The 13,375-nt window shown below is 33.6% G+C and overlaps 1 protein-coding gene and 1 long non-coding RNA gene across 2 annotated transcripts; one reads left to right on the top strand and one right to left on the bottom strand.

Annotated features, from left to right (window-relative positions):
- The first annotated feature begins 1,199 nt into the window (after positions 1-1,199).
- On the top strand, positions 1,200-3,198 carry LOC124454893 (thyroxine 5-deiodinase-like). The gene is made up of 3 exons (XM_047005645.1): positions 1,200-1,311; positions 1,931-2,316; positions 2,798-3,198. The coding sequence occupies exons 1-3, from the start codon at positions 1,212-1,214 to the stop codon at positions 3,077-3,079; spliced, it is 768 nt and encodes a 255-aa protein (XP_046861601.1). The 5' UTR covers positions 1,200-1,211; the 3' UTR covers positions 3,080-3,198.
- Positions 3,199-3,646: 448 nt separating this feature from the next.
- On the bottom strand, positions 3,647-4,267 carry LOC124455056. Its single transcript, XR_006951680.1, has 2 exons — positions 4,226-4,267; positions 3,647-3,680 (listed from the first exon to the last, which is right to left on the bottom strand). It is a non-coding gene; the product is annotated as an uncharacterized LOC124455056 (long non-coding RNA).
- Positions 4,268-13,375: the final 9,108 nt, after the last annotated feature.

Raw genomic sequence — 13,375 nt, 5'->3', positions numbered from 1 at the left:
AAGAAACACACAACTTGAACAAAAATTTTTTATATATTCATAAATATACCAAATAATAATTGAAAACCATATTTAGGGTTGATACAGTATGAAAAAATCGTATACAGTCGAGAAACTTAGACACTTCTCAAAATCCAAGACCTCTTGTATGTGAAGACACATTTACGACCTTTCGTTAGCGGAGGTGAATACCAAAACAACTTTCACAAACAACATTATAAACTGTTGTAAGCGGTTGCACTTGATCTATTTTCAGTCAAATTAGTAATTATCCCGACTAATTGACATATTACAGTACATAAATAAATGCTGTTTTGTAATGCATGTAAATTCCTTCGTCTCCTTCATTTTTCTTAATGAACCACTATAGTTTCTTCTCCAGGTTTGCGCATTTATGTTCCTCAAAGAAAATTTTTTCATGTCATGTGAACTTTAAGCATTGTGTCTGTACAATGACAATATACATGATGAATTTGTTATATGATAACGTCTATGGACTCAAACGTTTCACTGTACAGATGTTGGACTTTTCAGTCGTTATCAAGCATATAATCATATTTCAAAACATTGTAAAAACAGTCATATTCAAAAAAATTTTTATAATTATGCAAAATTAACAAACATCTCATAAGCGGACACCTCCGACAACAGAACACCAAGTCTTGGTCTCAAGGGTGTCCTTTTACGGTAAGTTCGATTGCATTCATTAAATATAAAATGCTTTAAAACGTCTATGCCTATATAGAGTAAAGAATGTTCTGAATTTTCTTCCTTGATGTTTTCCATCGTTACAAACATTTGCTGGCACGGATGAAACTATCAAACACAATAGTGGTCATTTTACGAGCGTGATTAACACTATCGTATCTACGTCATTCGCATTGAATATTAAAGTTTATTACATGTTATTTTGCTATGACATGATTTCTTTGCACGAAATTTTCAAAACATGTCTCGCATACATTTTACTTTTCTTTCAAGGATTAGGCATGGAAATTTTTTGTGAGAGAAAATTTCTGGTTGTTGGTCCGTTATTCATGTGTATTCAGTTATTCCTGGCATTTGAAATGTCCCATGAAAACAGAGAACAGGAAATATTATACCGTGATTTTACGCTTTTAAAAGAATAAAATGCAAATTAAGAACTTTCAAATACACTAAATGAATGAATCGAAATCTTCCCAGTCACATAGACTTCAAGCAAGACAGACATGAAAGGTGAAAGCATGTACAGGATCGCAGTTAAATGTTGGGTTACCGTTGAAGTAACAGTCATTTTTGCTATTTGTAGCATATTTTATTATATTCCAGGTGAGAAACCTACGTTGTTTATATGTCACGCCTTAACCATAACAATCATTCGTTTCTTCGGTCATTTTTTCCTGTAATGCAGGCAAATAAGCTCAAGCTAAAATTTACAAACCTTACAGATGTAAAATTTTATAAACTAAATATACAGATAGCAGAAGTAAAAAGCTTGTAAGCTCTGTAAAGGGGCCCTAAAATTTAGACCTCGCAGAACAATGGTCAAGCTAGTAACGGTGGATCAAATTGCTTTTACAAGTTCACATAAAATTTCGGAATTCGTAGTTTAAAATGGCATATACATTATAGATACTCGTATATAGATATAAATGTAATACAATCTTATGTTAGACAGCTAGTTCATACGTATTTTGGGCAACATAAAATTTTGTGTGCATTTGGACTGTTCTTAAATTCAAATGTGGGCTTTGTGCTGCTTGTCCAATCAACCATAAAACGTTTTTCTAATCACATACATATTGTCTTGATAAACAAGTACGTCCTTTCACACAACAAAAAAGCCTTATAATGGTGCACTAACTCTCACACCAATATATGGCATCTCTTCCTTTTTTTCTGTCAAAATGATCATGATTAATGTTTTATGATTTTCATGAATAACTAGGTTTAGGGTTTGTGCTCGAGAATGGTATGAGAAAAGTGACGGGATTAAATATCCCTAAAACCAACTACTGGGAAACATTTCTTGGATGGGAAATGTTTAAGTCAGTTTGGAAATCAAGAGTTGTCGATATTACAAAGGAAATGCGAAACGGACTGGAGGCACAAAATGTTCCCTTGGTAACACCCGATGGAAAGAAATGTGTGCGTTTACTTGATTTACTTCAAGCTGAGAGAGCATTAGTCGTGTACTTTGGCAGTTGTAGTTGCCCAGTGTTTATGAATAAACTGAAAGAATTTGGTGTTATAGCTCAAGATTTTTCAGATATCGTGGATTTTGTCGTTGTATATATTGAAGAAGCTCACCCAATTGATGGATGGTCTTTCAAGGTAAATTCTTTTATTTCTTCAACATAATTTTGAATTGATGAAAATCGTAGAGTTATATTATAGCTACGTTATTCATTATGAAGAATAGTTTTTCCAGTATAACATGAAAGAAACGGCTACAGCAATTTCGTGATTTATAAAACATTCTTTGTATAACCATAATAATAATAACGAAGCATATAAATTTCATCAGGTAAAAATCTTTTGCAAACACTCATAACATTTTAGTAGGCTATATAGCCAGACAATATGTTCTGCTGACATAATAATAGCTTTTTTATCTTACTGATAAAAATGGGACCTTTTTCAAAGGCAGAAATAGTGAACTTCTGTTGAACTATACTTTCATTAGGCAAAAACAAAGATTTTGTTTGAAAAAGAATCGTCCGTTTCATTATTTGACAATCTTTTGTGTAGAGAAAAACATGTATTAAGATTTCTTGATAAAGTCATGAAGGAAGCTAATTTCACTTCATTTTAGAATAACTTTATCAAAGTACGAAAGCATCGAAATCAATATGAAAGATGCAAAGCCGCGCAAAAGCTACAAGAACTCAATCTTCCATGTCAAATAATGGTAGATACAATGGACGACAATGCAAATGTGGCCTATGGAGCGTTGCCTGAGAGACTCTACGCCATCGAAGAAGGTAAAGTCGCAAACGTGGGCGGACAGGGACCAATGAATTCATCAATGAAAGCAGCACGTGACTGGCTAGAGTCATATCGCGAGAAAAACACATTTAGAAGATGGACAATCTAACTCAGCGAGCAAGAACTGTACGGAATGCAAACTTCGTATAATGGCATTTTGACATATTTTGGCCTTGAGGTTGAGACTGTTGTTTCTTTATCCCAAAACATTTTTTAAGCGATTGACAATGCCCTAATGTATGATACGGTACAGATATGGCTGAATGGTTAATTGCGTGAGTTGCAAGCCAGACGGCGGGTTCAATGGCTCAGCACATCTGGCAATGTGTCTGTAAACCTCGCCCGGGTTGACCAAATCCATGTGAGGGAAATTTGGCAGAGGAAACTATGTCCTCGGATGGACTGTATCTGCATCTGCAATGTTGCAGCCTTGTCACAAATGTGTCACGCTGATATCAGCGTTGTAGTTGCGTGAAATGTACGAGTGATTGTAGTCTGGTCAGCTGCCTTCACTATAATTTAAGTAACCAGGATGTTCCACTTCGTGGAACCCTCATATGTCGAAATCGACGGAGTCCATTATTATTAATGTATGATAATGTACAGATATGGAAAAACATATTTCAAAAGTGAGATTTTTACAAGGATGCGTCGACAAAGGAACTTTGAAAACATATACACATGCATATTTTTCTTGTAACTTACAAAAGCTTAAAAATACAAGACAATGTAGGTTTCTATGCTTTTAGTATATCTAAACGTGGATCATGAATTCAATTGAAATGAATCGACTCTTAGGAGCAACCAAAGTAGAACATGCATATATATTTGAGATCACTGGGGATTTTTGGTCAAAACAGGCAACCGAGACAATTGAAATCTATCGCAAATACCAGTTTTTGCATGTCAATACTTGGGCATCATTTAAGGTTAATGGCAAAAGTTTTAAGTCGTAGGATAGACATGCAAACCTGCCACTTTTAAATCATTTTATAGACAATAGTGATGGAATTTAGTATGGATAAGTTTAAGGAGCGAGTATTGAAAGACATATAATTGTATTACGTATTGTATACAAAATGAATCAGAAATAAGTTTGAAAAGGTAGAAACATTTTTATGAGGTACAGTTAACGCTCTTGATGGTATTTGCGTGAAAGTTATATACTTAATGTAAAAGAGAGAACCAATCAATTTGTCTGCCTTACAATTTGTAATTGACCGTATAATTTCACCATTCAACTGTCAAAAAGAACTGCTCAATTTTCTTATTTTATTTGGGAAGACGTTATAGCCTATAATGCAAATTTACATTCTGTTGTTAATCATATTTAACCACGGTTAGATGTCCTACAACAGTCACAAATGACATTTGACGTATATATATATGTTTGTAGATGTAGATCACCCATGACAATAAAGTCCTAAGAAGGACTGTTCGTGTTGATGTTGACTGACGTTTCGACAACCTTAGCGGTAGTCATCTTCAGAGTTCCCGGGTTCAAACCATTCACTTTAAGACATATATAGTCGAACTTCATTCCAACAGCACTTAGTGAAAGAAAAATTATTTAGTTGATAAGAAGAATCTAGACAAGTTACTGAATTATACGTCCAAAGCCAAGAATCAATGTTGAATGTCGTGGAATGGTATTGGTAAGGTCGAAAGATCAATGCTACTCCAAAAGCGAACTAGCTAGTGAAGTGGGTTACAGCTAAAGAAATGTCAGTGACTATGTAGCGAGTAAGAACTGTGGAAACTATGGTCCAAAACTAAAATCCCAAGAATGAACAGTGGAGAGTATCCACATTGCTTGGGAAATTATCACGTGAAAGCCTAAAATCCTTCATAGGTATATAGCATGGCTGGAGGAAGGCTTACCAAATACTATTTAGTTGGTGGTTTTATAGATTGACTTTACACTCTCCAACAATTGGCCATAACGACATGTTTTTTTTTTTAGTGTATAATTACAATGTTTATTATACATTGAAATATTTACAAATCACCTACAACTCATTTCACATATTTTATTAAAACAGAGATAAAATATTTTGGTGTAAGTAAGTTGTTATTGAGAAAGCGTAACGTTATTGCGATGTGGTTTAACCTTATGTTTTCTTGATAGTCCTACACGTAATGGCGGACCTGGATTCTTAATTTTAACTCCGCCAAGAAAAAAAGAACCGCTGGTTTTGTTTGTAAACAGTTTAGGTGAAGAAAATGTTGAGATTTTCCTCTCATTTTTCATATGCTTAACGCTCTCTTTAGAAGAATTTATAGGTGATGACTTTTTCTCCTTTGTACCAACGCAAGAAAATGTGGAAATTTTCCCTTCATTTTTCAAATGTCCAAAGTTCTCTTTGGAAGAATTTATAGGTGATGACTTTTTCTCCTTTGTACCATCAACAGGGGTGCATTTGTAGTCGGATGACTCTTTTTAAAACAAATGTGTATAAAATTTGTTATTATAAGCACTTGTCAGAAGAAAAACTAATAAGAATAACACGAAAGACAAGCTGCGAGCAAATGCAATTACGTGTGTATCAAACTGTTTTGAGATTTTGATTGTATAATCATGCCAACTGCATTTTGGTTATTTCATTATATGCAATTAGGACACTTGAAATCAATGACAATTTTTATAAATACAAAAATAAAAGCCTACCGGAAAACATATGACTCCCACCAGACATTTTCTTGCCATTCTTCAGGTTCACAATTTTCTCTTCATTGGAATCACTTTCGACATCATTGTCATGAATCTTGTTCACTAGATTAAATGAGTAAAAGAGCAATCAGCATTATATGTACATGGTACTGCATCTTACATAATAATGATCAAGTATTTTCATTTTGAATCACACACTACAATACCATGCAAAAAGTCAATTAGAAAGTTCATCACACCATTAAAAGTAGTACTACATGCAACACATCACTATCTTCATAGGTACATCACTATCTTCATCCATACATCACCACCTTCATAAATCCCCACTCCACCTTTATGTATCCCCACCCTACCTTCATACATCCCCACCATCATACATCCAAACCTTCATGCATCCACAAATTGACACACCTTCATCCATACATACCTTTATCCATACACACCTTCATATGTCCGCACTTTTAAACATTCCTAATTTTAAGGCTACCCAGTTATAACTGTGATTGATGGATAGATTCTACTGTGTGCCTAAATTTAACAGTTAAGTTCAGACCACTAAGAGTGGTGACTAGTTAACAAAACTCTGAGAAAATCCTTCTCTGTCCTCATTTAGGTCAGTATAACAAAATTGTCATTTTCAAAACTTGTGCTTTTGACTGATTACTCTGTAAACATTATGAGTTTAAAATTAAGGGCTTTGTGATGGGGAAAAGAGTCTTACTAAAATGTGAATTTGAGGTCAATGTAAGACAGCATTATATAATGCTTAACAATGAAAAACTTTAAAATTCTAAAATCATTGTTTGAATTAGATTTACTTCATTACTGCATAGATTAGGGCAGCTTCCCAACCTTTTTTCCTCTTTCATGATGTAATCACTTTTCACAGTTTCATTTATAATTTTACATACCGATACCTTCACTATTTATTTTGATATGACTGCTTTCATTTTGTCCAACATCATTATCCTTTCTGTCATAAGGTGTATTTATTAGTGACATTTCAATTGCTTTTTCTATATCTCTTTGGTACAACTTTTCACGAACGGAAGGCCTTACAATAGAAAAAATCTCATGACGTTGTTGTATCACACATTGAAGAAATTAGTGTGTACATTGGATTACACAAGGCAAAACAAAGGCTTATAAAGGATTAGAGATCTACTATAATATCTGTGTAAAACAGCATGATGCCCTTTAGCCAAAATTAAAATCTATTTTGGGTCACACCTTCTCTCGCCTTTCTTCTCTTTGTTCATTTCCTTCTCTTTATGCTTCGCCTTCTTTGTTTGTGGTTCAAAATCAACTTCAAAATCATCTGAAACATATCATGAAGTCATAAATACAAAAACTTAGCAATTTAAAACAAGAGAAATCTATAGAACATGCAGGCATGACATTGAAAAGGAAGTAAAGTATGGATCCCCGTATATATTTATTGCATATCTACCAAATTAATAATCTCAACTTTTTCACAATAAAACAATGTAAAATGTTTAATAGTGCACTAGATCAATCATGCAGCCAGTAAATAATTGTAAGGCCTACATTCACATTTGTTGCATTAGTATTTTTTTGAACAGTGTCAATGTAGGTACATGTAAACTGATACAATATAAAATGTACCCTTCTCCTACCTATGTAAACCAGAGTGTATAACCACATACTTTACTGTAAATCAGAACAATTATTATTTTCATTAATAGCTACGTAGCTATGAGATCACTGTATGTACAATACATTACCATAACTTTCACAATTGGAGCTCATATCAGTATAATTAACATTTTTTCTCCCTTTCCTAAAAGAGATGATGGTGAAAAATAAAACATGAGTAATGCTAAATGCTTGTAGATGTAGATCTTCAAGGCTCGAGCAGTCCTGAAAATGACTGTTGGTGTTGTTAATGATTGATATTTTGACATCCTTTGATCATCAGAGTCAAGTAACACACCAACACCAAGAATTCTTTTCAGGACTGCACAAAGCTGGACGATCAACATCTAAAAAATATAACATAATAGGCAATAAAAAGTATAAATTCTAATATGAAAATCGTCCCTGTTTTATTAATCACCAATATTGTCAACCAACAGTAAAACATGTTTCACCCATATGCCATACCATAGTATTGATAGTACAAATTGGAATCAAGTGACAAATTTTAGAATTCTTACCTTTTAGATTTTCGCTTAAAGGTCATCTTTAATGCATATTTACAAAATTAAAAATTATGCTATCAGAGAAAATACTAATGAAGTTAGGATTCAAGTTCAACTTCTCGTGGTTTTAACATGATTTTTATTTTGTAGTTGAATAATCTTATAAAGTTTCGCGCCTTGGGGTCATTACACTGGATGACATCATTACACTGGAAAATGCATTTTTGTGTATTTCTTTACTTTTAAACTCATAATAGAGCTTAACAAACAGTGATACATTATTAAAAAAGTATTTTTGTCTTGTTGAAACACTGCTTTAGGCTTTTAAATTATTTAAATCAAAGTTTGCTTTTGCATAAAGACCTTGGCACCTGCAAGAGGGGGTAAGACATATTTAAGTTTCCGTTGCTAGTAATCGTAAAGAATGTCAATCACAACAAAGATACCACCTTTACAGCTAAAAATTTACCATACATTGTCAAGATTATCTTTAATAGAAGAATTTAATTTCCTGCGAAAGATGAACGATTGTCTGCATATTATCTACAAGTACAGCTCGTATTTTGGCACTTTTACGTCGAATTTCTTTTGTTTTGTCTATATATAACCAAGGAAGGGAATGGCGCAAGCATCACAGCGCAAAAAAAACGGTATATTTGTAATTTTCCATGAGATGAAAAGATTTGTTCTTGTAAAGCAAGTAAAAAATTGTAAGCCTGGACTAAAAAATATTATACGTAACATAAATTCAATGAGTTCTCTTGTTGGTCGAGTCCTGTGTTTAAATCAGGCCATCAAAACACCGAAATTTAAATACCCAAAATGAAATTTAGAATTTTCTGAATATTTTTTTTAAGATCTATCAGAATAATTAACACCAAATTGTGTTCATGTGTACTTTAAAATACAGATCACGACAGAGCTCAAGAGCCATTACTACTTTTCAGGAAATGTTAGGGATGCATTGAGCTATCATAAAGACACGGCGTTTTCAACAAAAGATTCCGATGATGAAGGAAACTGCGCTGCTTACTGGCAAGGTGCTTGGTGGTATAAAAAATGTTATTATAGCTACCTAAACGGTAAAAATCTTGCTTGGCTTGGTTTTAATAACGTGAAAACCAGTGAAATGAAAATCAAACCATGAAGAATTTTTGTAAATATTTATGATTTCATGACAATAATCAATATCAATGACAATACGTCATGTAATATGTCTTAAACATTTACACTCGTTGTTTACTATGAGAAAATGTGCAAAAAATTGGTATAGATAGAAGTCAAGAAAACTGTAATCATTTCATGAAATAATAAAAAATATTGTTTCAATCAATGATGTTCATGAAACATGAGTTTCTAACATGTTTATCTAAATGAAGTTGATGTAATCAAATCATACTCAAAACGACTGCGGCTTTTTGAGTTTGTAATGTGACTGTTTTCGTCTTCGTGGGCATAAAATGAGTTTTCACATTACTAATGCTTACACAGTTACACGTTTAAAAGCATTTTATTAGTGTTATTGTGGGCATCAGCCATCTTGGGCGAGCCACATTGTTCGCTAAGTCCCTGGAGGCTGGTTGCAATTCAAGAATATAAAACCCCTAAACACAACCACAATCGTAATACCCACATCGCATTTAACTGCTTTACAAGAGCAATATATGTGGTGCTTTACAATCATCTCGAAGTACAATCTCACGAAAGTTGAAATGATAAAGTGTTGATTGTGTTTGAACGAAGTGGACGCTGAATTCACATGTCTCTGTTTCTATGTATGTTCACTTGAATGTTCTCTTGGAGTCAAAGTTCTCTGCTGTCAACATTAAAGTATGTCACTAGAGCTTTGGAATTTTATGATATGTGTTTATCGTACATATCCAAATTAACATATATATTACATTTAAAGTAGTTTATGGCATTTTTTTGTTGAAATCATTTATAATTAGTAACCAAGTATTAATCATTGAAGAATTATTTAGATAGCTGTAACTTTAGATATGTTGTCAACTTAACACTGGCAAAATATTAGATTGAAGGCCAAACCTATTGTAAAAATTCAATGCATTGGAAAACGACATATCAACAGTTTTGCCAGGGACAAGCAGTTCTTCAATGGTGGGAGAATGTAAGTTATACTCATAATATATCTAAATTCCAAAGTTTGTAAATCCTATAATTATAAATGCTGCAAGATTGGCTACCGACTAGTGTTCTTTACAGTCTGCAGAAACAAATGAGTTCGCGTAGACAGAAAGCAAGCCTTTCTTGGCTTTATCGGTTTTCGGAAAAAGATTTGCCATACTATATTCAAAACATGTGCATGTGCTGTCAGCCTGTCAGTGCTGATGTGTGTCCTCCAGATGCGCCTTAGCAACGATTGCTAGGATGTTAATGACGTAGGTGCAAATGGTCTATAGAAAGAAACAGTAGTCTCACTTTACCGTGTAACTTTGGGCTGTATATTTAATTAAATTACAGGTCACCTCAGCCCTTCTATTTGGTCAAGAATTGCAAATTACTAGCTGCCACTATGCTTATTACATGCGTAATAAGATATGCGCTACACAAAAAATTTCTATAAAGTGGAAGTATTGTTTGCTTCTATCCTGCCGTAAGATCATCAACCACTGTTAAAATAAAGGCATCTGATCGATGAAGTTAAATGTACGTTTGATGAGTAAATTTTACCTCTGAGTCTCTGACATAGTATGACGGGTGTTTTTAAGTCAAAGAAATGTGATGTCAATAAATAATGAATTATTATTAGTTGATGGTCTGTTCATGTGAGCCGGGCTGGCCGAATTTGACGGGCCAGTTTATTATTTCATTCACATGAGGCGGGCTGGCCCGACAAAGTAAAGTAATAATTATTTACCCACGAGGCATAAAAGTCCAAATCCCAATTATTGTTGTTACTTTTATAAGCTGAAAGAAAGTCAATGATGTTATGCATTAGTCTATGGTCCACGGAAAGTTGTTCTTTTGCTTGCCTTGTATTTTGCATCGCATTGAATTTTATGAGCATGCGCACTAGTACGATGTTTAATTCGGCATGCCGGTCTAGCCCGCCTTGTGCATTCACATGAGCCCGTTTATGACAAGATCCCGCTTCGTTTAAGCGACATCCCGGTAAAACGGGTCAGTCCGTCTCTCATATGAATCAAATTTGAAATTATATTTAAATACTAAAAGAGGTGAGATCTTGCTACTGCCGGGCAAGCTCGGTAAAGCGGGCAAGCCCGGCTCATATGAACAGGCCCTTATATACATACACTTGAAGTTCTAAGCACCCAGTATATAACTTATGTTTAGATTATGTGTATAACTTACACTTTCCATAATTACAAATTGTTTATCTCTTGCAAATAAGTGTTTCATTAGCGTTACACAAGTTAATTGTATTCAAGTAAATCTTGAATGCAATGAAGCTTGGTATGTTGGCATGGCTACTATGTAAAAGAGAACATGCATGTTAACGTCTGATTGGATCTAGGTGCTCTTACATATTCAGTCATAACAAATATATATAATCAAAGTTTTATTTTGACGAAACTTTTGTGATGGTTCAAAACTTATTATTGCAAAAAAAACTTGTCCGTCGTGAACATTTGAAAGTGGTAGCCGGTTTTCTTACGGCAGACGTCGAATTATTTTAACGATTCATTTTATTCAAACAAACATACCTACGTATAGCTTAATCGAAGTCCTTTATAATTTATTTTGACTGTGGGTGCTGATCCAATCTTGCATCACTATAATTACAGGATTTACAAAATGCGTATATTATAAATATACTTACAGCTTTCCATTAATTTATATTCGCTGTTTCATGGCTTAAGTAAGTACATCATTTTTCAAAGCATTTGAATTTTTACAATAGGCAATATAGCTCTTCGATGTCATAAAACCTTGTGATTTTCAAGTTAACACCATATATCTAAAGTGATTCTTGAATGATTGATTGTTCAGATGACACCAAGAGCACATTCAAATGAGCATACATAGAAATAGAGACTTCCCGAGAGCTCAGGTAGCAACAACTTTGTTCGAACTTTTCAATGCAAATTAAAGTTTTTTAAATCTAACCGCGACTTGCGAGAATTAGACACACTCCAAAGTGTTGTTTACTAACAAATCAAAAACATTAAACAAGATTCCAAAATCCCAAGAAGCGTGTTTTTAGTATACTAAGCATTGCGGCGGCTCTAGTAAAAAGAAGAAGTTTTTGCCTATAAACTTAACAGAATTCTTTGCTAACATTGACTGAATTAACCGAGGAAGTTCTTGTGCATGAACTTAACGGAAATTTTTGCAAACCTTGACTGAATTAACCGAGGAAGTTTTTATTTATAAACTTAACGGAAATTTTTGCTAACATTAACTAAATTTTGATGCAATTCACCGAATCACAAAGCACAACATTGACTGGGATTCGGCAAAATGCATCACTTACAGTACTGACTATAGACAACGGCTTACATTAGAAAGTTGGTATACCAACTTGGAACAAACCCCCCTGAACAGATCACAGCAATTACCGGCACCTTACAAACGACTTATTCACAATACAAACAAACGATCAACTAAAAACACTACACCTCAAACTAATTCACAATGACAATAAGCAATTGACACCCACACATTACAACTAAAAACGTCACACCTAAATCACACATCACAACTAAAAATAAAATATATCACACTACACTAACAATGACAATACACATTTCTGTACACACAATACAATGACGTAAGAACCAGATAACAAATACGGCTAACCTGACGTTTACTCCTCATTTGACTCTGAAGATGACTACCGCTAAGGTTGTCGAAACGTCAGTCAACAACAACAAAATCAGTCCTTCTCAGGACTTTATTAACCTGGACGATCATCATTTACAAACATATTGACTAAATTAACCGAGGAAGTTTTTATTTATAAACTTAACGGAAACTTTTGCTAACATTGACTGAATTAACCGAGGAAGTTCTTATTTATAAACTTAACGGAAATTTTGCAAACATTGACTGAATTAACCGAGGAAGTTTTTATTTATAAACTTAACGGAAATTTTTGCTAACATTGACTGAATTAACCGAGGAAGTTTTTATTTATAAACTTAACGGAAATTTTTGCAAACATTGACTGAATTAACCGAGGAAGTTTTTATTTATAAACATAACGGAAATTTTTGCTTACATTGACTGAATTAACCGAGGAAGTTTTTATTTATAAACTTAACGGAAATTTTTGCTATCATTGACTGAATTAACAAAGGAAGTTCTTGTTTATAAACTTGTCAGGAATTTATAACTAGCACAAACCTAACCATAATTAAAAAAGGAAATTCTTAGCTAATTGTTTTCAATATGAAGTTATTAACTCAAAATACAACATGTTGATAGAAACTTAAAGAGCTGTAATCTTCGCGTAAAAACTATCTTATCAAGGTCGATAGATGCCAGATATAATCATGCAATGTGCAATTAGTGAACTGGAACCACAGATACCGTTGTATTATAAGGATATATAGGTCAAGTTTATTTTCAACTTTGAGCTCAAAAT

The sequence above is a fragment of the Xenia sp. Carnegie-2017 genome, unplaced genomic scaffold (genome assembly GCF_021976095.1).
Source record: "Xenia sp. Carnegie-2017 unplaced genomic scaffold, XeniaSp_v1 HiC_scaffold_3, whole genome shotgun sequence".
In the NCBI taxonomy this organism is placed as follows: Eukaryota; Metazoa; Cnidaria; class Anthozoa; order Malacalcyonacea; family Xeniidae; genus Xenia; species Xenia sp. Carnegie-2017.
Note: the sequence above shows the minus strand (reverse complement) of the source record. Positions and strands in the feature narration are given on the sequence as shown.

What these genes read in the sequence shown, in the direction of transcription:
- LOC124454893 (XM_047005645.1), top strand. Translation starts at nt 1,212, where the DNA reads ATGAAAGGTGAAAGCATGTACAGGATCGCAGTTAAATGTTGGGTTACC. An exon ending in CATATTTTATTATATTCCAG is followed by an intron (nt 1,312 to 1,930) that starts GTGAGAAACCTA and finishes ATGAATAACTAG; the next exon opens with GTTTAGGGTTTGTGCTCGAG. An exon ending in TTGATGGATGGTCTTTCAAG is followed by an intron (nt 2,317 to 2,797) that starts GTAAATTCTTTT and finishes ACTTCATTTTAG; the next exon opens with AATAACTTTATCAAAGTACG.